This window comes from Amblyomma americanum, chromosome 5 (genome assembly GCF_052857255.1).
Source record: "Amblyomma americanum isolate KBUSLIRL-KWMA chromosome 5, ASM5285725v1, whole genome shotgun sequence".
Classification (NCBI taxonomy): domain Eukaryota; kingdom Metazoa; phylum Arthropoda; class Arachnida; order Ixodida; family Ixodidae; genus Amblyomma; species Amblyomma americanum.
Window position 1 is genome coordinate 86413180 of NC_135501.1, and position 23872 is coordinate 86437051.

At 49.2% G+C, this 23872-nt stretch overlaps 1 protein-coding gene across 1 annotated transcript in view; it reads left to right on the forward strand.

Moving 5' to 3' along the window:
• LOC144134031 (fatty acid synthase-like) overlaps positions 1-23872 on the forward strand; it is a 134087-nt gene that overhangs the window by 25646 nt on the left and 84569 nt on the right. The window contains exons 6-7 of the mRNA XM_077667039.1: positions 11660-11961; positions 17519-17905. Of these exons, the coding sequence (XP_077523165.1) occupies positions 11660-11961; positions 17519-17905 (689 nt within the window). The remainder of the gene's footprint in view (positions 1-11659; positions 11962-17518; positions 17906-23872) is intronic.

The following is a 23872-nucleotide window of genomic DNA, read 5'->3' on the forward strand; positions in this document are numbered from 1 at the left end:
CTAACAGAATGAGGTGAGGGATGGGATAGATTACAGGAGCGCTGAGAGCTGACCTTGCCAATAAATCAGCCACCTCGTTAAAATAGACGCCTGAATGCCCAGGTACCCAGACCAAACGGATCTCGCGCACTGTGCTCGGAACAGAAAACCTAAGCGAACGATTCAATAAAGATTTTCCCGAATTTTGGAGAGAGACTAAAACTGCAAGGCAGTCTGCAAGAATCACAACCCGTGCTACATGCCTAGGAAGTTTGAGAAGAGCCAAACCAATGGCCGGAAACTCTGCGAAGAATATGGGAGTATAATCTGGGATACGAACGGAATAGCTCCAAGCCAGCTCCTGCGAATATATCCCAACCGCCACCTTCTCACAGCTGCCGGAGGCATCAGTGGAGATAACAGTATGAAGAGGAAAATTCTGTAGGTCTTCAGAAAGGAGACCATTTAGGATATTTGCGGGCATATGTTTCGCATGGGACGGGAAAATATGGTCATTAAAGAAGACGGAGTCAGCCTGTGTATCTGCAATTTATTGCAAGGAGATCCGATTAACCTGAAGCGGGGCTAACAGATTATTCGTGAACCTAACTTGCGGAAGCTGATAGCGGGGCCAATGATTAGTGAAAAACAGGTGTGGTTGAGATAGTAAAATGGGACTACGAACGCCGGGGGCCGGGTCAAAAGGACCTGAGGAAAGTACGCACTGTTAGAAGTTGGAAGCGGGAAAAGAGATCGGGGATACGGGCTTCTAGATAAAGGACAGCGTTTGAAGCTGATTTTGGGAGCCAGAGGCATAGCCGTAGGGCACGCCTTTCCAGTAAAGCTAATGGCTGCAGCTTGTAGTTTGCGCTACCAGAGAACAAGACACAACCAAATTCCAGAATCGGTCTCATATAAGCCTTATAGAGCAACAGTAACATGTCACGACGCATGCCAAACTTTTTATGGCCAACTCGTGTAAACCGGCCCAAAGCACCTTCCCCTTTAATAACATTATTCTTAATATGGTGTCGCCAGTCGAAGCTTTGATCATAAGTAACGCCTAGGCATTTAACCGACTCCACCAGCGCAATTGCAGTGGAGCGGCAGACTAGCGAGATGTACAAAGGAGTGTCGGGCGGAAATACCAGCACGCCACATTTGCTGACATTAAGTGCTAAATTAATTTGGTTCAACAAGACTTCAATAGCATTTAGGTATGCCTGCAAACACTGGTATAGTGCATGAATATCCTTTGCTGATGCGAAAAAGCTAGATAATCTGCGTATACATAAACTGCAATGTTTGGATGAATGGGTATGTCCCGAAACAATATGTTGAAAAGCTGTGGAGACAAAATAGATCCTTGCGGCACACCTCTTGATTGAACATAGGTATTAGAACAGAAAGATCCGTCTGTACAGAAGATAAATTATCTTTTAAAAATTCACAAATCCAAGCATAGATGTAGTGCGGTGGATGTAGCTGAGCAAGACTGTTAATAAGGACCGCGTTTTCAACGCTGTCATAGGCTTTAGCAACATCAAGTGTCACCAAGGCCGCAACTCTTCTTTTGCGCATTGAGAGTCGTATTCGGCTCTCGAGATCCACATGCGCGGACCATATGGAACAACCGCGACGAAAGCCAATCTGTGCGGAGCTGAGGCCGTTAACGGGATGAGCATGCTCTGTGAGGCTACTGTGTACTACTCTTTTTATTAGCTTTACTAAATTTGAGGGTAAAGCAATTGGCCGAATATTGTCTAAATGAAATCCGTTCTCTGCATTTTTCAAAAGTATAATTATTTTCGCAATTTTCCAACTGTAAGGAATCGAAGAGTTTTCCAATGACGCATTTACAATATCCGGAGGGTGAGTTGGAAAGTCTTGCGCTAAAATCTTTAACATGCCCACAGTAACCCCATCAGATCCCGGGGCAGCAGACTGCATCTAGTAAACAATTGGGAGGAGTTCCGGCACGTCTACCTCGGTATAGTCCGAGCTGGGGGTGAGAGTGTGCAAAGGTTCTGTTTTTTGCACTTGGAAACGTAAAGCCAGCCCCTGAGCTATACGTTCAAGGTGTTGCTTAGCTTCCTGCGGAGACAATACCATTGAATTTATGCGGTTGGAGGCCGGAGAGTTGTTATTCTGCGCCATGAATCTATATAGAGCCTTCTTATTCTGAGGTGTAGAGAGATACGTGTTTAAATTTTGATTATAATCCTCCTTTGCTTTTTTAACAGTTGTTTTGAAAGATGCAGAGTAGAACTTATAATTTATCAAATTAGCTTGGCTTTGATTATAGGAAAGGCTTTTCCATGCTGCTTTTCTAAGGCGATAAGCTTTCTCACAATACTCCGTCCACCAAGGAGACGGCTGTCTGGCAGGGACAGTAGCGCACACAGAGAATACAAAGCTCTCAGCAGCGTCTTGCAGAAATAAAATCGCCCGCTGAGCTCTTTCTGCTCCACCTGAGCTATGGAGGAAAGCGAGGCAGATAGCAAATTTTTGTACGTAATGTGATTTACAAATTTCTTGGTAGCACCTCCTTTTTTGATAGGAGAGGACATAATAGTAAAGGTTATTGGAAAGTGGTCACTAGATGTACCTGAGTCTACTGTTGACCATGCAGATATTCCAACCCCAGGAGATGCTAATGTTAAATCTATGACTGAGCGAGAAACTCCACGCATAAAGGTTACTGCTCCGGAATTGCAGCAGCGCGCTGCATTCATAGACATCCATGACCAGAGAAGCTGGCCGCAGGAGTCAGAGCGACAACCCCAGACACTGTGGTGCGAATTAAAATCCCCTGCGATGACTGTGTGGTTTGCTTCGCTCAGTAAGGTATCCAAACAGTCTGTGCTGTGAACACCTACAGGAAAGTAGACGTTAGCAATAGTTACTTTGGAGCACTGTGGAAGGGAGATTTCAACCGCCAACAACTCACAGTCAGGGAGCATAACTTTCTGCGAGATTGATGCCTGGCGACATATTTTTGTAGAGATCATAGTTATTAACCCTCCACCCCTGTCATTGTTGCGGTCTATCCTGAAAACGCTGACTTTTTCATTAAAAATGATTTAACTGGAGAGAGCCACGTTTCTTTCAAAGTCACAATATGTGGATTATGTTTATGAAGAAGTATTTCAAGATCCGTGAGAGAAGAAATTATGGAACGACAATTCCATTGCAGAACTTTTAGACCAGCCATGATTATTGACTGATAAAAGAGGCACCAACAGCCTCATTCAGCACATCAGTCTGGAGGATTAGTTTGGGGGGTCCTTTCTTTTCTTTGATTTGCGGAAAAGCTTACTTCGAGGGTGAGGAAGAAGCTCGACGCTTCTGGTAAGGACAGAGCATTTCAACATCCGTGTTACAGATATCTACGTGATAGACACTGCCAGGAGCGCTGTTGGCAGGCGGGACTTGGGATGCGTCAGGAGGCGACATGGAGTCACTCTTACTAGCAGCACAATTTAGGAGCGATGCAGGCGTCGCCGCCGAAACAGATGATTAAGGCAGAGACAGGCCTGCAACAAGTTGAGATAAAGCCTCGGTGAAGTTGCACAGCATTCGCTCGACCACCACAGAAAGAGCCTGTTCTACTGAGGACACTATCGAAGTGGTCAAACTTGACTCTATATCTGCAACAGAGCTTCGCGCACGGCCGGCATATGTATTATTCTTCCGATCCAGAATTGCATACGCATCTGCTCTCGAGCATCGCTTCGCTTGAATTATATCTAGCAGGCTTTGTTCGTCAGCTCGCTTCGAGCAGTTGGCATCATCAGCTGAGTGGTTACACTTGCAGAGGCAACAATGGGGCTGATCAGAGGAGCAGCTGTCAACCGAATGCCCTTCTCCACAAACATGGCAGCGGGACGCCGATTTGCAGGCTTTGCCACTGTGACCGAACCGCCAACAGTTGATGCATTGAAGTGGACGGGGTTACAAAGGGCCCACACAATACACTATCGGCCATACCTTGAGCTCAGGACAGGAGGAGCGAGCGAAAGTAGTTATGACTGATTCTGTCGCTACACACACGCCACTTAATTCTCTACTGCACTGGTAGACAGAAAGAACCCCCACACCTGCATCCTGAAAGTCCTCCAGTATTTCCTGTGGAGAAGATGCTGGGTCCACTCCATGAACAATTCCTTTGGAGCATGCGAGCTGTTCAGGGAAGAATGCTTTCACCGCTAATGACTGAAATATTTTGCACTGGAGCAGGTCTGTGATGCAAGCAATGTCAGAGGACTTGAAAATATTGCCTCTACGGCCAAACGGTCGCACCTCAGAGATCTGGAGGTAGTGGGTATTGAGAGACCTTAGCTCCTCCTGAATAACCTTAGAGGTTTTGATCTTGATTATTTCGTCACCGATCGGTACGAGCGCCACAGGGATGACGTCAATTCCATTTTTCCTAAAAAAGGTCCAGCTGCAAGCTTTGGGTGGGCAGGCTGGCAAACCAGGCTGCCGACCATCCGCCCGGGGAGGTCAGCGACATACCTGAGCCAAACGCTCACTCAAGTGCACATTAATCGGTGTAGACGTGAAACGCAGGCGCCGTCGCCCGCGTTTCACGTCTACACCGATGGTTCATTCCTGTCGTTCGCGGCCGGGGCGGCGTTCGTCGTTTTTGGTCCCACGGGCCGTTTGAGGAAGGTTGGTCTATCCTAGCCTAGATGTTTTATTGGATGGGTTCTGAATTCAGCCTTTAGCTCTTATTTGTAATTTTGGCATCGGTTTTTAATCCGGTTTTAATGGCCTTTTTGGATCTTTTAATGGATTTTAATTGTCTTCTGCTTTCAACAACCTTTTTTGGACCTTTTAATGCATTTTATCTTCATTCTGCTCTTAACACCCTTGTGAATTTTACTCCATTTTTTCATGTTGTTATAGCACATTGTCATTTGTCACTCTGTTGCTGCCTTTCGGCGCCAACCTTTACCAGCCCTTAGCTTTTATTCCCTCCCGGGTCCGCATTTTTATCTCGGTCTTTTCACCTCAGTTATCTTTCTGTCGCGTACAAACGAAGCAGCTTCTCCCCATTTTTCCCGCCCACTTTTCCTATATATATTGCGTCACTCTGCAATAAAGCGCTGTGTCGTTATATCTGCCGCTGTCCGTGTGTTAAGGTTCGCTGTTTTTTCCAAATATGAACTACGAACTAGACCGTTTGACCACCCTTGCAAGTGACATTGCCTCGCTGACTCACTCAGGAAATGAACTGCAAAGCATGATCAATCGTATAGACAGGCACAGTAGAACGGTGGGTCCAAAAATTTACATTCCGGAAACAAAAGTAGTGTTCAACAGCCTAGCAAAGGAACAGCAGTTCACAATTTGCAGCGAAGTGATGGAAGTGGTAAAGGAATACGTCTGCTTTGGGCAGGTAGTGACAGCTGATACGGGTCATGAGAAGCAAATAACGAGAACGATAAGAATGGGCTTGAGCGCATATGGTAGGTTCTCTCAGATCATGAATAGCACTTTACTAATATCCCTCAAGAGAAAAGTGTACAACAGCTGTATCTTACTGGTACTCAACTAGGGGGTGGAAACGTGGAGGGTAGCCAAAAAAGTTCAGCTTAAGTTAAGGACAACACAGCGAGCCATGGAAAGAAAAATTATAGGTGTAACGTTAAGAGACCGCAAGCGGGCAGAGTTGGTGATTGACCAAACGCGGGTAATGACATCTTAGTCAAAATCAAGAGAAAGAAATGGGCTTGGGCAGGTCATGTAACGCGAAAGCAAGATAACTGGTGGTAATTAGGGTTAACGTAGTGGATTCGTAGAGAAGGCAAGCGTAGCATGGGACGGCAGAAGGTAAGGTGGGCGGATGAGACAGAGAAGCTTGCAGGCATAGGGTGGGCGCAGCACGCAAAGGACTGGGTCAATTGGAGAGACATATGAGAGGCCTTTGCCCTGCAGTGGGTGTAGTCAGGCTGATGATGATGATGATGGCTGCACGGTATCTACACGTAGCACAAGTCCTTCTACGTGCACGGTGAAGTAGGCAGGGATTGGGGCTATCTGCGCCTGCTCTGGATAGTGCGTTTCGACGCACTGCGTTATTTATGCCTAGTAGTTATCACAGCCTGTTCTGCTAACTTATTTTAGAGTGCCGCTTCTACGCCTCCATATAAATCATAAGCGTAAGAGAGGTGTAGAGGGGCAGAGACTTCGTCCCCTACAAGTCAACGGAGCGCGACGCGGACAAAGCGAACAGGCTGGGAACCAGGAATCAACTGCATTTATTCTACTCCGCACGAGGCCCCACGTAGCCAGCGCGAGCGCATGTCACAAGCCGAGGCGGCGCAGCACTGCTGATGTGATTGCGCCGCTCGAGGGCTTCCCCCCCCCCGCTCCCCCCGCGGAGAGGAAGCAGAATGGCAGTCAACAGCAGGGCTCCCAGGAGGCATGCGTGCTGACGGCGCAGATTGAGTCAGTGGAAGAAGTGGGGCTTGAAATTTCGTGGTGCCGAGTGGAAAGAGAAACGTGCGTGATGCAGGCGGGTTTCACGCGGTCGATGGCAACGACTTCTTCTCGTCCATCGATGGACAGCATCGGCGTTTTCTCACCCCGCTGCAGGACGGCATAAGGAACATCGTAGGAAGGCGCGAGCAAAGGCTGGATGAAATCTCGGCGCACAAAGACATGGGTGGACGTTGCAAGGTCTTTACTATGGACGTGTGGGGACGGGTTGCAGGCGCGTGAAGAGCAGGCGTAGTTTTTCAACGTAGGCAGGTGGCGAGATGTCCTCGCTGCGGGCCGAAGCGAAGAATTCGCCTGGCCAACGGACGGTATTCCCGTAGACCATTTCGGCCGCTGTGCACTGAATATCTTCTTTAAAGGCTGATCGAAGGCCGAGGAGGACAAAGGAAGAGAATCGGGCCAAGAGGTGCGAACTTCGCGTGCGACAAGGGCAGCCTTCAGCTGCCGGTGCAAGCGTTCAAACACACCGTTCGCGGAGGAATGGTACGCAGTGGTGTGAACATGGCGCACGCCAAGCAGAGATGTCAGGACGCGAAACAAGACGCACTCAAATTGGCGGCCACGATCCGTCAGCACTACAGTGGGGCAGCCGAAATGGGAAATCCATCCACTGAAAAAAGTGGACGCCACTGTAGACGCCGTGATAATAGGGCAGCGGAAAGGCTTCGGGCCACCGTGTGTAGCGGTCAACACACGTAAGTATGTATTGGAAACCTCGGGATGGAGGAAGAGAGCCAACAATGTCGGCGTGGACATGGTCGAAACGACAGTCGGGAGGAGGGGGGTGCGGAAAGGGTGGTGAGGCGACCGCGTGTGACGCGTTGTTTTGGCACGCTGACATTGCAAGCACTCACGAGTCCAGCGACGCACATCTCGATTGACGTTTCACCAGACGAACCTAGCCGTCACGAGCCGCTGCGTAGCATGAATGCAGGGATATCTTGCGTTGTGCGGCTGTTCGAAGACTTGGCGGCGGAACGCGGTGGGTACAAAAGGCCGTGGAGAACCACTGGAAACGTCGCACACGATGGTTTCCGAGCAGAATGGCTGGGGCATTGGCGACGAGGTCAGAGAGCCGGGGTTGGCCTCTAGGGCTTGAAGCTCACTCTCTAACTTCTTTTTCTGGCTGCCCCACCATACTTTTTTGTCTAACGCATGTGTGGCAGCAAGCGCTGCGAAATGAAGCGGGCCTGATGCAAGAACAGCGACAGGGGAGAGCGCATCGGTGGCACTGTTCACGGGTCCTTCGATGTGTCTTATATCCACCGTAAATTCAGAAATAAAACTCAAGTGCCACTTCTCTCGTGCAGTGTATGAGCACTGATTCACACGAAAAGCAAAAGTTAAGGGCTTGTGGTCCGTGAGCGCATAGCACATAGAAAACGGCTGCTTCCGAGATGTGACGAAAGTGTCGAATAGCGAGATAGACAGCTCGCAACTCACGGCCGAAAGTACTGTAGCGCGTTTCAGCGGGCTTGAATTTCTGGGTGAAGAAACCCAGCGGGCACCAGAAGTCGTCCTGAAGCTGTTGCAGGACGGCGCCTACAGCTGCACCAGAGGCGCCGGTGATGAGACGCAACGGGGCGTCGGCCAGATGGTGCATGAGCAGAGTAGCGTCGGCAAGGGTGTCCTTGGCGGCTTGGAAGGCGGTTTCGGCAGCTGATGTCTACTCGAGAGGAGTGTGAGGACCATGCGATGACTTTAAGAGATCGGGTAGGGGAAGGGTAATGCGAGCAATTCGGGGCAAGAAACGTCGGTGGAAGTTCAGGAGGCCGAGAAACTCGCGACACTTGCGAAGCGACTTGGAGCGAGGAAAGTCGCGGATGGCGCGCACCGTGCTCTCCAAAGGGCGAATTCCCTGCGCTGCGACATGATGGCCAAGGAAATCGATGGCGTCGACGCTGAAAACGCACTTCGCCGGATTGATGACGAGACCGCACTGTTCGAGGCGTGAATAGAGCAGGCGCAGGTGTTCAGCGTGTTTCTCTAGCGAGGTACTGGCAACCAGCAGATCACCGAGATACGCGAACACAAAACGCAGGCCACGAGTGCCCTCGTTGATGAAGCGTTGGAATGTCTGAGCAGCGTTTCGCAGATCAAAGTTCATACGGACGTACTCGAAGAGGCCATACGGTGCTACAATTGCAGTTTTAGGGATGTCTGCAGTCTCCACTGGTACCTGATGGTAGGCCTTCGCCAGGTCAATCTTGCAAAATATGGTCATACCATGCAGAACGGCCGCAAAGTCATGAATATGAGGGAGAGGATATCGATCCGGGACAGTGCGGGCGTTGAGGGCACTATAGTCGCCGCAGGGGCGCCAATCGCCGGGGTCACATTCCGGCACCATATGCAGCGCCGAAGACCAACTGCTGTACGACGGCCGAATGATGCCCAATTGCAGCATAAGGTCGAATTCGTAACGGACAATGACGAGGCGGTCGCCAGCAAGGCGGTGCGGACGGCAGAACATTGGGGGGCCCGTAGTGACTATGTGGTGGTTGACGGTATGACGGACGGGAAGCTCAAGGTTGCTGGGCGGTGTGCTGGCAGGAAAATCGGCCAGAACCGCAGCAATTGTGGGACGGCAGCAGCGGAGCGGCTTGGAGGATGGGAGTAGCCACCAGGACGAGGACGCCGTTCACAGACAAGTGAGTAGTGTTGTCCACCAGTCGACAAGATCGTAAGTCGTCAGCCAGGTCAAAAATGTCGAGAAAGTCCGCTCCGAGGATGGCAGACCGCACGTCTGCGATAATGAAAATCCATCGGAATGTGACTCGGAATGTGATCGGGGGTGACTGAGCGCTGCCCGTAGGTAGCCATCTCGGTGGTGACCGCCTGCAAAGGCGCTCCTTGCACAGCGCGTTGCAGTTCGAAGCGGGGGCAGGCACCACGCTAACCTATGCACCGGTGCCCACAAGGGAGCAGCATCCCGAGATCCTGTCGATGACGTATAGCAGGTGGCTGGATGTAGAGCCAGAATCACCGGCTGCCGTCGGTGACTCGACGGCGCGTTTCCCGACCATTGACAAGGCTGCTGGCACTGTCGGACATGTTTCTGGCCATTCAGAAGGCCGCAGCGGAGCCTCCGGAGTGGCTCTCAAGACTAGAGCCACTCTGTACACTGCGTGAATTTTAAGTTGACGAAGCCAGACTCCTGCTGGCTGACTTCGAGTCGGGTGTACATAGCGTTTGTCTTTTGTTGATTGTTTGTTATGTGCAATTTTCTGTGTCAAAGCCAGGCAATAAAGAAAAAAAAAGTTGGGCAGCGGCGCCGAACTTGCGGTGGTACCAGCAGAACCCATTACGGGTTGGGCTCGATCGATGACTGGAACTGGAACGATGGCGCGACGTTGGTGAGAGGAACGCTGGTAGCGACGAGGAATCGACGCTCGCATTGTGACAACGGGCTCGTGAGGTGGTCGATTTTAGCCTCGACGCTTGACTGCCAGTCGACGAGAGTGGACGACACGGCGGAAGTAATTGCAGCCACAGAACGCGGGCCAGAGTAGTCCGAGACACGGTCAGCCAACTCCGCGAGCTTGTACAAGCTAACACCACCACCTGCTGCAGCCAGGACGATCACGAGGTCCTGAGGCAGGCGCTGAAGGAACAGCTCATGGAGTAGCGGGCTGATGACGTCCTGTGGGCGGTCGCCGAGCAGCTGCCGCATGCGATGGAGGAGCTGAGATGGTCAACGGTCGCCAAGGTCCTCAGTGCTGGGCCACTACGGCTGGCGGCTGCGCTCCGAGATGGTATTCCGGGCCAAGACCGTAGCCTTGAAGTGATCATATGTGGAGAAAGGGTCGGGCGTCTTCAAAACGTCGTCAAACTCGTCCATTTTTTCAGGAGAGAGAGTCGACACGACGTGGAGATACTTCACGCGTTGTGAAGTGGTGCGCCGAGGTCGAACACAGCCTCGACTTGCGCGAACCGTACGGCAGGATTCTGAGGCCGAAATGACGACAGCTGAACGTGGACGCTGGCGATGTCCTCCGCAGCCGGTGTATGAGCGAGAACCTGGGCGCCGCAACCATGTCTGCGTTATCCGCGTCCATCACGTCCGGGTTCACCAATGGGCAGAGGGACAGACTTAGTCCCCTACGAATTAACGCAACGGTGCGCGAACGAAGCGAACAGGCCTGGAACTGCTGCTGCTGCTGCTGCTGCTGCTGATAGGAAGAAATAAAAGGAAAGTGCACGGGCCTGCCCACTGGCTCAAGCCGAGCGACGCTCGCTGTCGTGTGCTGAAAGTAGTGGAGTAAAAGGATTGGAGAGCAAAGCTAGAAAGAAAGGGCGCGCGCTAATATGCCCCGGGCCGATCCCGGAGGCAGTGCAATACCAGGACGACCCGTGCCAGAGTGCTTCAAGGCAAGCACTTCACCATATTCCAAAAATAAGTTTAATCTTTGCCCCGCCGCGGTGGCTCAGTGGTTAGGGCGCTCGACTACTGATCCGGAGTTCCCGGGTTCGAACCCGACCGCGGCGGCTGCGTTTTTATGGAGGAAAAACGCTAAGGCGCCCGTGTGCTGTGCGATGTCAGTGCACGTTAAAGATCCCCAGGTGGTCGAAATTATTCCGGAGCCCTCCACTACGGACCTATTTGTTCCTCTCTTCTTTCACTCCCTCCTTTATCCCTTCCCTTACGGCGCGGTTCAGGTGTCCAACGATATATGAGACAGATACTGCGCCATTTCCTTTCCACCAAAAACCAATTATTATCTTGGTTCCAAGGACCCCCACTATAAAAAATCAACTGCTTTTATTCTACTCCGCACGAGGCCCCACGTAGCCAGCGCGAGCGCATGTCACGAGCCGAGGCGGCGCAGCACTGCTGATGATGGTAGTGCCGCTACAACAGGGTTACTCACTGGCTTTTTTTGTATATCTTCGTTGTTTTTTTTTCTAAAGAGAGACTGCTTTTTTTGTTTTCAAGATTACCCTATATATGTATAATGCACTCTCGGCAAGTGAACTCAAATGTAAGAACACACTTTCACAGCGCACTTAAAGGCGCCGAATCTAAACGCGCTTGCGAATCTGGCAACGTTCCTTAAGTTATTCACTTTCAAAGCGTTCAGTTCTCGTCCTCCAGGTGTTAAGAAGTTTGAATTCATGGCTACCTATGAACTGTGCGCCACAAAAATTAATGCTGATTATCGCCTTTTTCCAGCTGTCAGCTCGGTAGCCAAGGTGATCCTGGCCATGGAGACTGGAATCATCGCTGGCAATCTACACTTCAGAAAACCCAATCTCGACATTCCGTCTCTGCATGATGGCAGCATCGAAGTTGTGGACAGGGGGATCCCTTTCTCAGGCGGCCCAGTTGGCATAAGTTCATTCGGCCTGGGAGGTACCAGTGCCCATGTCATTCTTGAGTCGACAGAAGGACCACACGTGGACGATGTTGTGCGGGATAAGGAAGACATTCCTAGGTTAATTTTGGTGGCTGGACGGAGCCAAGACTCTCTTGCGGTGAGTTTGCTATTCTGAAAAAATTGGTCGACAGAGTTTTTCACAAGGACACAAACTTACGCAGGGAGTGGTTGCAAGACTGCTCTGTATTTTCTATTTAAGCACAGAAATAATTTTGAGGACTGAATTTTGCTTCGAACGGTCGCCTTAACGGTGTCACCTGCGTTTTCTTGATGTGAAAATAGCTGGAAAATTAAGCAGAAGACTCGCACTAAAAAGGAAGAAATGTTCCAGCGTACAGAAAGGAAGGTCTGAAGCATATGGAGCATGTATAACCTACTTGGCTTGGCATGTCTGAGCGCGCATGCACTAAAACGGGCTGCCGGGAAATTATTTCTTCACCTTAACCCCGGAGAAATATTTGCAAATCATCGGTAGCAATAACTCATTGGTCTAATTAGTCTGAGGTCATCGGGGTGTTGGAGGTCACCTTAAGGCAACCTTCAATTGCTTCCGCTAAACTCGACGACAACCTGGGAATCCTGCTGACTACTTTCCCCGTGCTAGCTTCGCGGGACGCGTGTGATGTTCCATCCAGAGGACGGGCGCAATCGCGGAGTCCCGATGCGGGCCGAGCGCCACGCTACCCGGCGTCACTGGCGCCGCGGCCAGCCGTGTTCATGCGTGCGGCTGCCTATGCCTTCCATGGACGAGGCGCAGCCAGTGACGACAGGTCACGTAGTGTCCCCGAACTCCCGTAAAAGGCGATTTTGTCCGTCGCTGGGATGGGTCTTAAAGGTGCACTGAAGAGGAATCTGAACTCGTCTTTTTACTGTGGGAACTCGATCTACACGTTCCGGGCATTCTTGGAATCTTCGGATTGTTGTCCTGTGCGGCCGATTGTCACCACTTCGCGCACTTTTGCGTGCACTCCCAGACACCCTTAAGCGCCAATTCCAAGAGCCCTTCCGGGGCGTACGCGTTCATCGTCGGCGCTCTTGGCGTACGCCAAAACCGGTCGGCGCATTCGCACTGCAGGAGTCGCCAGCGAGCCACGGTGAGGCGCCGATATCTGTCCGTGCTAGATATCCGCGTCCGCGCTCAGGCGCTCGCGTACGCGTCGGAAGAGGGGTCCGGTTTATAACAATGGGAGGATCGCGGGGCTCTGGGAGGCTCTTTTCTTCATCGCTTGAAGCTCTTTCCGGTTCCCCAAACTTTCCTTCGCGGTTTAAGTTGTCCTTTCATCGCCCCCCAACCCCTTCTCTCGACGCCTTGAAATTCTCTCCCCTCGGCTCGAGAGGGGAAGCGAGCCAACACCAGGAACATGGAGTTGTATGCCCCTTTTCGACGCCCGTTCTGGCGTATGCCACGAGCGCCGACGCTAAGCGCGTACGCCCAGGAAGAGCACTTGGAGTTGGCGCTTTAGAATGTGTGGGTGTAGCGGCCTCAGTCACAAAGGAGATCCGCCCGACTCGGCATGGCAAGCTCAGCCGTAAACCAGCTACCAAGTGACAAGAAGGGTGGTCGTTTGGTGCCCAGCTTTCGCCGGTCGCAAGCCAGAGAATGGGTCGGAGCAAAAGGTTCGCAAAACAAAACAAAGTTTATATAGCAAAGAGACGATACAGAGGATTTCGCCACACTCGTACGAGCACATACAAAGTGATTTACAAATACAATGCTACTCGTGCAAAGTAACACTTGAGAGAGAATACAACAAAATCTTTGCACCCAAAATACACTAACACAGAAGGAGACAAAGAAAACACAAATTGTTAACCTTGTACTGCGAGAGTCCGACGACCTGAGGGCACGACGGAGCGGTCCCGCAGGTTGACGCATGTCACCTCGCTGGTCCGAGGCTGGGCGAGTAGTGTTCTCCCGGGAGTCGAGAGGGCGCACTTCTCTGAAGCTTAAACGGCGGCTCGGGCTGACAGGCAGCGGTCAACGCCCCTCATTTACATGCGCGGACGTAGTCTGTCTGTTCTTCGCGCCAAGACAGGCGCGCACATACACGCAGTATCAACTACACAATTTCCTTCTCTTTCTCGCTCCGGCGCGCGACCCCATTGGTCAAGCGCGGAAACCGGTTTTCCAGCTTAAACGGCCTTCTCGTCTTGCGCCGTCATCGACGCGAGAGCGAAGGGGAGAGGGCATCACTTAGCACGGCCAAGGTAAGGCCTTTTCCGTCGACATTCCTGAGTAGAAAGTACTCATTCTCGATGAATCGACGGCTCACGCGGCCGTGTTCCCGTTTGAACCGCGCCGGCGAGCAAAGTGGAAAGCGCAGCAGCACACGCAAGGCTATGCGCTCTACGGGGATCCTTCTCCGTTGATTCAGTTTTACTTATGTTTTGCGCGGGTGCGATTCCTTCCGTGCTGCACCGTTTCGTTTTTCGTATATGCGCCGCATTTTGTGACACCGATATTCCTAATTTATCTCTGGTTAAACGTCAAAGCTCCCGCCTTTTTTTTACCTCAACGCTGAATGTAGGTGGAATCAACCAACGCGTGATGTGCCTCAGCCAGCCCGTGGTGGATTGCCGCTCTGCCATCGCCGGAGAGATAAATTGAAGAGTCCATGCATATTTTATTTCCGTTGGCCTAATTCGCGGCTATGTTTGCTGCGACTGAAGCTATTCATTCACAGAAACCTAATACACAAAATAAGATCATAAGCGAAGCCACCACAAAATTGGCTGAAAGGTACTCCTCGCTTTGGTTGGCTCCTCCTACCTTGGCCGTTTAGTTCAAGAAAAAAGGCGCAAGCCGGGACGTTTAATTCGATTTAAATTGGGAAAATCGTCCGCACAGGAAAATAATTTCAGGTTTCTAAGAATGCTCGGAAAGTGTAGATCGAGTTCCCGTGGTAAAAAGATGAGTTGAGATTCCTCTTTATTACCGATTCAATTTTATAATAAACAGTGATAGCATATCGTTACCGTGTTTACGTTACGTTTCCGTTTACCAGGTACGGCTAGCCACATATGCGCACGCACGGCCATTACCGGGCCGCTAGCACTTTACGGGATTTATTTTAGCGTTGCGGGAAGTTAGTGCTCGCTCTTGAACAAACATGGCGGCGCACTGCACGGCCACTTCGTACCAAATACAGCATTGCCACTGGATTCTTCCGCGCGTTTTCTCGCTCTAAAAGACGGCATTCCCTTTTAATTTGCATACACCCACTAATTCGTCGACGTTTAACACATAAATGGTCCATGTTTCGGATATAATTTGGCATAAAATTTGGCGATTTCCGACCAATAAGCCTAACTGCATGCCGTGTATATAGTGCTGTAACCTGTACGCATGGAGGAAGGTCTGTACGTAACCAAAATTGCAAGGACAACCCTGCGAATATTAAGCTTTGTGTCAGCTTTAATATTTTCCTCTATTTTCATAGTTTCGTTCCTTGAAAAGAAAAAAGAGAGACTGGTAATGCCCTTATTAAATTTATCACTAAGTCCAGAAAAAAGTATCTCCAGCCCAGGGTGTTAGCGCTTTCAATTACTGTCCCTAGACGCACCATTGCGTCTAGATACAAATATATGGACAGCACTTTGGGCAGTTTTAAGGGGGGGAGGGGAATCAGCATTTATCGGTCAAGAAAAAGGTTAAAGAAACAGAGAGGGTTTTGTGGAGAACAGCAGTGTTGACGAAATGAGCACTGGGAACATACAGGATTTTGGTTTGGGTTATGGGTGGTTTAACGTCCCAAACGCCTCAGGCTATGAGAGACGCCGTAGTAAAGACCTCCGGAAATTTCGACCACCTGGGGCTCTTTAACGTTCACTGACACCGCACAGTACACGGGCTTATAGAATTTCGCCTCCATCGAAATTACACCGGCGAGGCCGGAATCGAACCCGCGTCTTTCGGGCCAGCAGCCGAGCGCCATAACCACTCGGCCACCGCGGCGGCCTGCGGCCTGAACAGGACTTTAAAGCAGGAAATTGAAAAGAAAGTATCTATGATAATTGTAGGGGAAGCTCTTTGTTGCGTGAGGCCAGGACGGGATTTTTGCGGACTAAGACATATAGAGTCAAGTACCACTAGATAGACACGTTGTGCGTTGTGTGCGGAGAGGCGGAGGAAACGGCTGAACACTTGATACTTTTCTCTAAAGGGATTCAACCTACAGTGGATAGCAGCGGGGCTGATTTATCCAAGACATTGGGGTTTAAGGACAGTGAAGGGAAAGTAGATTTTAAGCGGGTAGAAGTAACCAAGTGAAGGTTTTCTGATTGGTGGCTAAAATCAAGACAAGAGTAAAATTTTACGAGTCATGACTAGGTGGATTGAGCCACCGCCCGATTTAAAGGGTTCAGCCTTATCCATCCATCCACGAAACATCAAAGAAGCGACGCTGCGGAACGGCAAACTGAACGTGTCGTAGTTGCTCTTTTTGCAGCGTTCGGAACGGAAAGTGCCCAGCGTACGCAAGCTTACTGCGTTCTTCGCAGTAAAATTGTCTAATCGCCTAGGTAGGCAAGGTGGACAGCTTTAAACGCGCATTCAGAAAACCAGCTTAGCCGGCTGTTAGCTGGAAAGTAGGGTGCGCGCCTTTATATGCAGAGGAAAAGATTATTGAAATTCATGTATTCCATCTCACCCGATAGGAATGCTTGCCTTGCATACGTAATTTTATGTGCAATAAATGCTAGGGAACCAAAAATCATCGCTCCTTTTCGCTTTGCGATAACTCGTTACGGGACAGATGGCATGATAAAACGTATTCGTGCTTGCGCATCGCAAACCTGAAAGCCCTGCGCCCGGTCACATGATAAACGGTAACGCAAACACGGCAACGATATGCTATAACTGTCTAATTTTCTTCCGTCGCTATCATATACCTCAAATAGTAACGAAAAATTAGTGTTCAGCCTGAGCAGTCGATTACTGGGCTTTGCAAGGCTAAGGCCACTTGTATGTCTGAATGGAAATCTTCATTCCCCCCTCTGCAGTACTTTGTCGTGTGTACGAGGCAACACAAATGTTCACGCTTTGATGCGTTATTCTTATATCGTAAGATCAACTTTGCTGAATTCGCTACTATAAGGATTTTAAAACTTTGCCTGAATAGCAGTTATAGACATCAATTATGAGCAATGGAAAATAAAGTCGCCATAGCCTACTCTGGCGTTGTCAATAAAGAAGATCAGCGTGTGTTGTGTTGACCCTATCTGCTGCTTAGTGCACACAATGCCTTGTTTTGCTTTGAATGTGTCGTAAATGGGGTTTTCTGCCGTAGACAGGTTTCAAGGCGAGCCTCCGTGTTTAAAGCCAGATGACGCTCTTATCTCACAAATTCTGTTGAACGCAGTTGACCTGTGACGATAAGCCTTGTGGTCATAAACAGTGCATGTTCCTTTAAACAAAACTCGAAATCACTGGCGTTGTTAGTGGCGCACTTTGAGCGACAGTGCTCAGGATAAGTCTGCGTGCACTTAGTGAAAAGCGCTGCATATTACTTTATTTAACTACACAGGTGCCCACATTTACCACTTGCTGTTGTTATGAACACTGTACCCTGTCCCTGCGAAGCCACAAATCAGCTTAGCGCGTTCGTGATGCAGAGTATATGATGTCCAAATTAAGATATGTACGCCGATTCTAGCGCACTCTGGAGAGGCTGGAAGAGGAGGGGCTGTACCCTGACTCCGCATACTCGCTACTCAACCGGGTCGGGCAACCAAGCGTGAAGCAGTTTCCGTACCGGGGCTTCGCTCTGATTCCGGTGGACAGCTCCGACCGGGAGGTTGTCAAAGTCGCGGAACACGCGCCATTCGAGAAGCGCCCTCTGTGGTTGGTCTTCACCGGTATGGGGTGCCAGTGGAAAGGGATGGCCCACAAGATGATGCAGTTCGACGTGTTCTCCAGCTCCATCCACAAGTCTCACGAGGTGTTGAAGGAGTTCGGCATTGATCTCATTGACCTGGTGACCAAAAAGACGGCACGGGACCCAAGCATGGCGTCAGTGCAGGCATCCGTCGCGGCTATTCAGGTGCGTTTTACCTGGTCGCCTAATCTCTGTTGTTCTTAAAAGCACGTGAGAGAGAATACGATTGTGGTTGATTCGTCGGTCACCTTATCAGCGTCCATACTACTAATGGTCCGGCTTACTTCACTATGTGTTACAGACTGTAAAGAAAAAAACAAAGTGATACATCCAGAATACAGCACCCTTCTGTGCCGCAGTAAACTGCTAGAAAAAGAGATCCACGAGGCACGCGGTCGCTCACTTCATCACATTGTTGGAGACTTCATCCAGGCAAGGGTGACAGGCGCGACTCGTACCGGGGGAAATGGGCTTCCTTTCTGTGCCAAAGCACTGCAGCTTAGTGAACACTCCGGCAGTCTGTCACTTTAAATATTCTTGTAAGTTATAAAACTGCGCAAATGATCACTTGCGCCGCGAGTGATTCTACACTGAACGCTGAAGCATAGTGCTACATGGGACTGTGTGCCCGTACTCAGCTCCACTCCATGTATGGCTCCTTTGCAATGCCCCTGCCCGTAGGTCGCTACAAATGTTGTTTGCTCTCTGTTACCAGGAAGCAGAATAATCTTTCTCTTTTTAATTTACCTGTGCTGTCTTACAACAGCAAAAAATGAATATTTCCTCTATGGCAGCGAAGCGGCAGTGGCGGTCACTGAGCCGGCGCTGCTGATGCAGCCGATGTCGTCACTGGGGTGGAGCAATGTCACTAAACAAAAGCGTGTACAGCCAGCACGGGGTTGATTTGATAATTGGCGGGCCAGTTCCGACCAATGAGCGAATGTTTTTGGGAACGAAGAACTGAACGACATTGCTAGCTGCATTGCTAAACAATTTGTGCGACGCCGTCACGTGCCGCCGTCGCTTGGGACTGGGCGCGAAATTTCGCTTAGAAATGGAGCTCAGCATCGAAGGGTGTGCCTTTATTAGTTATGCGTAAACCTATTCAGAACTTCAAATAGGGAGTGCGATATTTTCGCTAACGAGTTCTTAAGGCTGATTATTCAATGAACAGGCTGACATGTCATAAAATTGTCTGTTGTAATAGCGAAGCCATGATGTGCAAAGGCTGCGTGTTGGTAAACTTGGAACCGCCTTTTGTATGAAGTGCAGTATATTTTGTGAAGAAGAGGTCAAACTTTGCTCTCTTGAAGTAGATTATCATCTATCTTATTTTGTAGCTGTTTATACAAAGGAGTACATTTTTTTCTTTACTTCAGTTCAAGAATTTATTAGCATCAGGATATCAATCCACGCTGTTCTTGGTAGTTGTAGTCTAGTCAACCAAGCTTCCCTCGATTCTTATTGTCTTACAGCGAGAGCTTTTAGTGTCACATGACAGGACATCGCAGTTTACCGGTACTCTTAGGTCGTCCGGAGAGAGGAAGAAGTAACGAGAGAAGGTGTGCGTTAAGACAGGATCCGGCCGTGCGATGTCAGCCCTTTCACCTTTCTCTCGCAACTGCAGCGTTGGGTGCGTAGCCGTGACGCACATAATTTGGCTCTCGCATTACTGGTTACTGCAGTGGAATGGGCAGGGACACTTTATTTTCGTTCTTTTTTATCATCATCAGCCTTACTACCCCCACTGCAGTGCAAAGGCTTCTCCAAGGTTTCTATTATTAACCCTGTCCTTTGTCAGTTGCGCCCACCCTATGCCTGCAAAGTTTTTAATGTCATCCGGCCACCTAAACTTCTAATTTTTTATTCGAATCATGCATGCGTTGTCTTTAGATTGTATATCTTTTAATTTGAGTACTGAATGTTACCATGCCTTGTATCTCGTTGTGTTGCCCCTCCTCCCCGTGCCTACCAAGGCTGACAGTATTGAATAAATGAAATGCCGCCCCCTACTACGCCGAATCGGAATCCACTCTGTCACCCTTAAGGATCAGCGGTTATCTTGTCTTCAAACTACATGCGCTGCCCAAGCCCATTTCTTCATGTTGATTTCGACTAGTATGTCATTAACCCGCGTTTGTTCCCTCGCCCACTCTGCCCGCACCCGGACTCATAACGTTACACCTGTCATTTTTCTTTCCATGACTCGCTGCGTTGGCCTTAACTTAAGCTGAACCCTTTTCGTTTGCCTCCACGTTTCTGCCCTGTAGGTGACTACCAATAAGATGCAGCTGTCGTGCACTTTTCTCTTGAGGGTTATTGTTAAACTGCTATTCATGATGTGAGAGAACCTGCCATATGCGCTCCACCCTATTCTTATCCTTCTAGTTATTTACCTCTCATGATCCGTATAAGCTGTCCCTACCTGCCCGAAGTAAACGTATTTCTTTACCATTTCCAGCACCTCGCTTCCAATTGTGAACTGTTTCCCTTGCTGGGCTCTTAAACACTACTTTGGTTTTCTGCATGTTAATTTTTACACCCACCGTTCTGCTCAGCGCGTCTGAATCATTGATCATGCTTTGTAGTTCATCTCCTGAATGACTGAGCAAGGCAATGTCATCAGCGAAACGCAAATTATTTAGGTATCCTCTGTCAACTCCTAACCCCAACTTTTCCCACTTCAGGCCTCGGAATACCTCCAGTAAACAGGTGGTGAACAGCATTGGCGAGATCGTGTCTCCTTGCCTGACGCAGTTCCTTAATGGAATCTTATTGCTGACTTTATGGAGGATTATCGTAGCTGTCTAGTAGCTATATATATTTTCCAGTTATTTTACATAAGGCTCTTCTACACCCTGATTGCGCAATTCCTGGTTGACTTCTGAGGTTTCCACTGAGTCGAATGCTTTCTCGTAATCAGTGAAGGCTATATACAGAGGTTGGTTATATTCTGCTCATTTCTCTACTATCAGATTGACAGCGTTAATGTTATATATTGCGGAATATCCTTTACGAAAGCCAGCCTGATCATTTGGTTAATTAAAGTCTAAGGTTGCCCTGACTTTATTAGCGGTTACCTTAGTAAATATCTTGTAGGCAATGTATAGTAATCTGATCTGCCTGTAATTTTTCAAGTCCTTGGCGTCTCCTTCCTTAGGAGGTAAGATAATGCTTGCATTCTTCCAAGCTTCTGGTACAGTAGAGGTTATAAGGCATTGTCTATACAGGGTGGCTAGATTTTCTAGCACTATCTCCCCTCCGTCCTACAAGAGATCTGAGGTTACCTGACCCTCACCAGCTGCTTTTCCCCTTTCCATTGCTCTTAAGGCCTCTTTCGTTACTGGCGGGATGACGCATTGCTGTGCGCTAATGTCTCTCTCAATAACGCTCTGATTACATTGGCTACTTTACAGAGTTGTGTGAACTCTTCGAGTACTTTAACTATCTTATCCATATTGCTGATGATGTTGCCCTCCTTGTGTCCTAACGCATACATCTGGCTTTTTACCTATGACTAGTTTCCTCTTCACCGCATTTAGGCTACCTCCGTTCATTAGAGCATGCTCGATTCTCTCCATATTAAACTTACTCACGTCGGCTAACCCCCCTGCCCCCCTTGCGCTTATTAGCATCGCTAGCTCTGCTATTTTTGTTCTGTCTGTAAGGTTAGATGCCCTCGTGCTTTGGCGCGTCTTAATCAGATCTTTCGTCACCTGAGATAGCTGTCCGGTATCCTGTCGAACTGTCCTACCGCCTACTTCTACTGCTCACTCCGTAATGATGGCTGTCAGATCATCGTTGTTTGTATGAACATCAAGGTCGTCTTCCTCACTTAAAACAGAATATCTGTTTTGCAGTGCTATCCTAAATTCCTGTACTTTCCCTCTTACTGCTAGCTCGTTAATGGTATTCCTCTTCACTATCTTTCTCCGTTCCCTCTTCAAGTCTAAGCTAATTTGAGACCTTACCGTTCTGTGGTCGCTACAGTGCACCTTTCTGAGGACGGCCATATCCTGTACGATGCCAGGTTGGGCGCACAGTATGAAGTCGATTTCAATATTAGTCTCACCATTAGCGCTCCTCCAGGTCCACTTCCAGTTCTCACGTTTGCGGAAGAAGGTATTCATGATATAACCTGCAGCAATGGCGTATAGGTAGAACATCCGCCTCGCGTGCAAGAGGACAGGGGTTCAAATCCTGGTGCCGCGCAATTCTCCACCGGGTTTCAAAAAAAAAAATTCCGCGTGTCGATGGAATTGCATAACCAGGCCTGGAGTGCGGCCTGATCTCGGTGACCAGAACCAACAACGCACTCTCTCACCAGAGCAGGATTTGGCCACCCTGGTGTAGTGCTTGGCCACAACCTTCTATGATCAAACCAATTAACCCTCGGCCCTCAGTCCCCAGCGGCTGCGGAGCAACTGACCACGGCGGTGGTCAGACCTGTGACGCAGCGGAGGGTGCTAAGAATTTCTGGCTGCGGACAGGCCGCCATTGGAATCTGAACCTGGCAACGTTTAACGCTAGATCTTTATCTAGTGAGGCTAGCCTAACAGTGCTGTTCGAGGAACTAGCGGGAATTAAATGGGATGTGATAGGGCTTAGCGAAGTTAGGAGGACAGGTGAGGCGTATAGAGTAGTAACGGATGGACACATACTGTGCTATCGCGGATTAGAGGATAGACGAGAACTAGGTGTGGGATTCCTCAATAATAAGGATATAGCTGGCAACGTAGAGGAGTTCTATAGTATTAACGAGAGGGTAGCATCTATAGTAATTAGGCTGAACAGGAGGTACAAGCTGAAAGTAGTGCAGGCCTACGCACCCACATCCAGCCATGATGACCAGACCGTTGAAAGTTTCTATGAGGACATAGAATCGGCCATGGATAAAGTAAAATCGCAGTACGCTGTACTGATGGGCGACTTCAATGCGAAGGTGGGCAAGAAGCAGGCTGACGACCACGCGGTAGGCGACTATGGGATAGGCTCTAGAAATAGCAGGGGAAGTTATTAGTCGAATTCGCGGAGAGAAATAATTTACGGATCATGAATACCTTCTTCTGCAAACGAAAAAACAGGAAGCGGACCTGGAAGAGCCCCAATGGTGATACTAAAAATGAAATCGACTTCATACTATGCGCTAAACCTGGCATCATTCAGGATGTGGCCGTCCTCGGAAAGGTGCGTTGTAGCGACCACAGAATGGTAAGGTCTAGAATAAGCTTAGACTTGAAGAGGGAACGGAAGAAGCTAGTGAAGAAGAAGACCATTAAGGAGTTAGCTGTTAGAGGGAAAGCACAGGAGCTTAGAATAGCGCTGCAAAACAGATATTCGGCTTTAACTGAGGAAGACGATCTTGATGTTCATTCAATGCACGATAATCTGACATCAATAATTACGGAGTGCGCAGTAGAAGTAGGCGGTAGGACAGTTCGAAAGGATACCGGGAAGCTATCTCAGGTGACGAATGATCTGATTAAGAAGCGCCAAAGCATGAGGGCGTCTAACCCTACCGATAGAATAGAACTAACAGAGCTATCAAAGTTAATAAATAAGCGCAAGGTAGCCGACATAAGGAAGTTTAATATGGAGAGAATCGAGCATGCTCTAAAGAACGGAAGAAGCCTAAAAGCAGTGAAGAGGAAACTAGGCGTAGGTAAAAACCAGATGTATGCATTAAGAGACAAGCAGGGCAATGTCATTAGCCATATGGATAAGATAGTTAACGTAGCCGAAGAGTTCTACACAGGCCTGTACAGTAGCCAATGTAATCAGGGCGTAAATGAGAAAGACAGCAGTCCACAGCAATGAGTCATCCTACCAGTAACGAAAGATGAAGTAAAGAAAGCCTTAGAAGCAATGAAAAGGGAAAAGCAGCTGGGGAGGATCAGGTAACAGCAGATCTGTTGAAGGATGGAGGGGACATCGTGCTTGAAAAACTAGCCACCCTGTATACGCACTGCATTCTGACCTCGACTGTACCAGAAGCTCTGAAGAATGCAAATATTATCTTAAGTCATAAGAAGGGAGACGCCAAGGACTTGAAAAATTACAGGCCGATCAGCTTACTATCCGTTGCCTACAAAGTATTTACTAAGGAAATCGCTAATAGAGTCAGGGCAACGT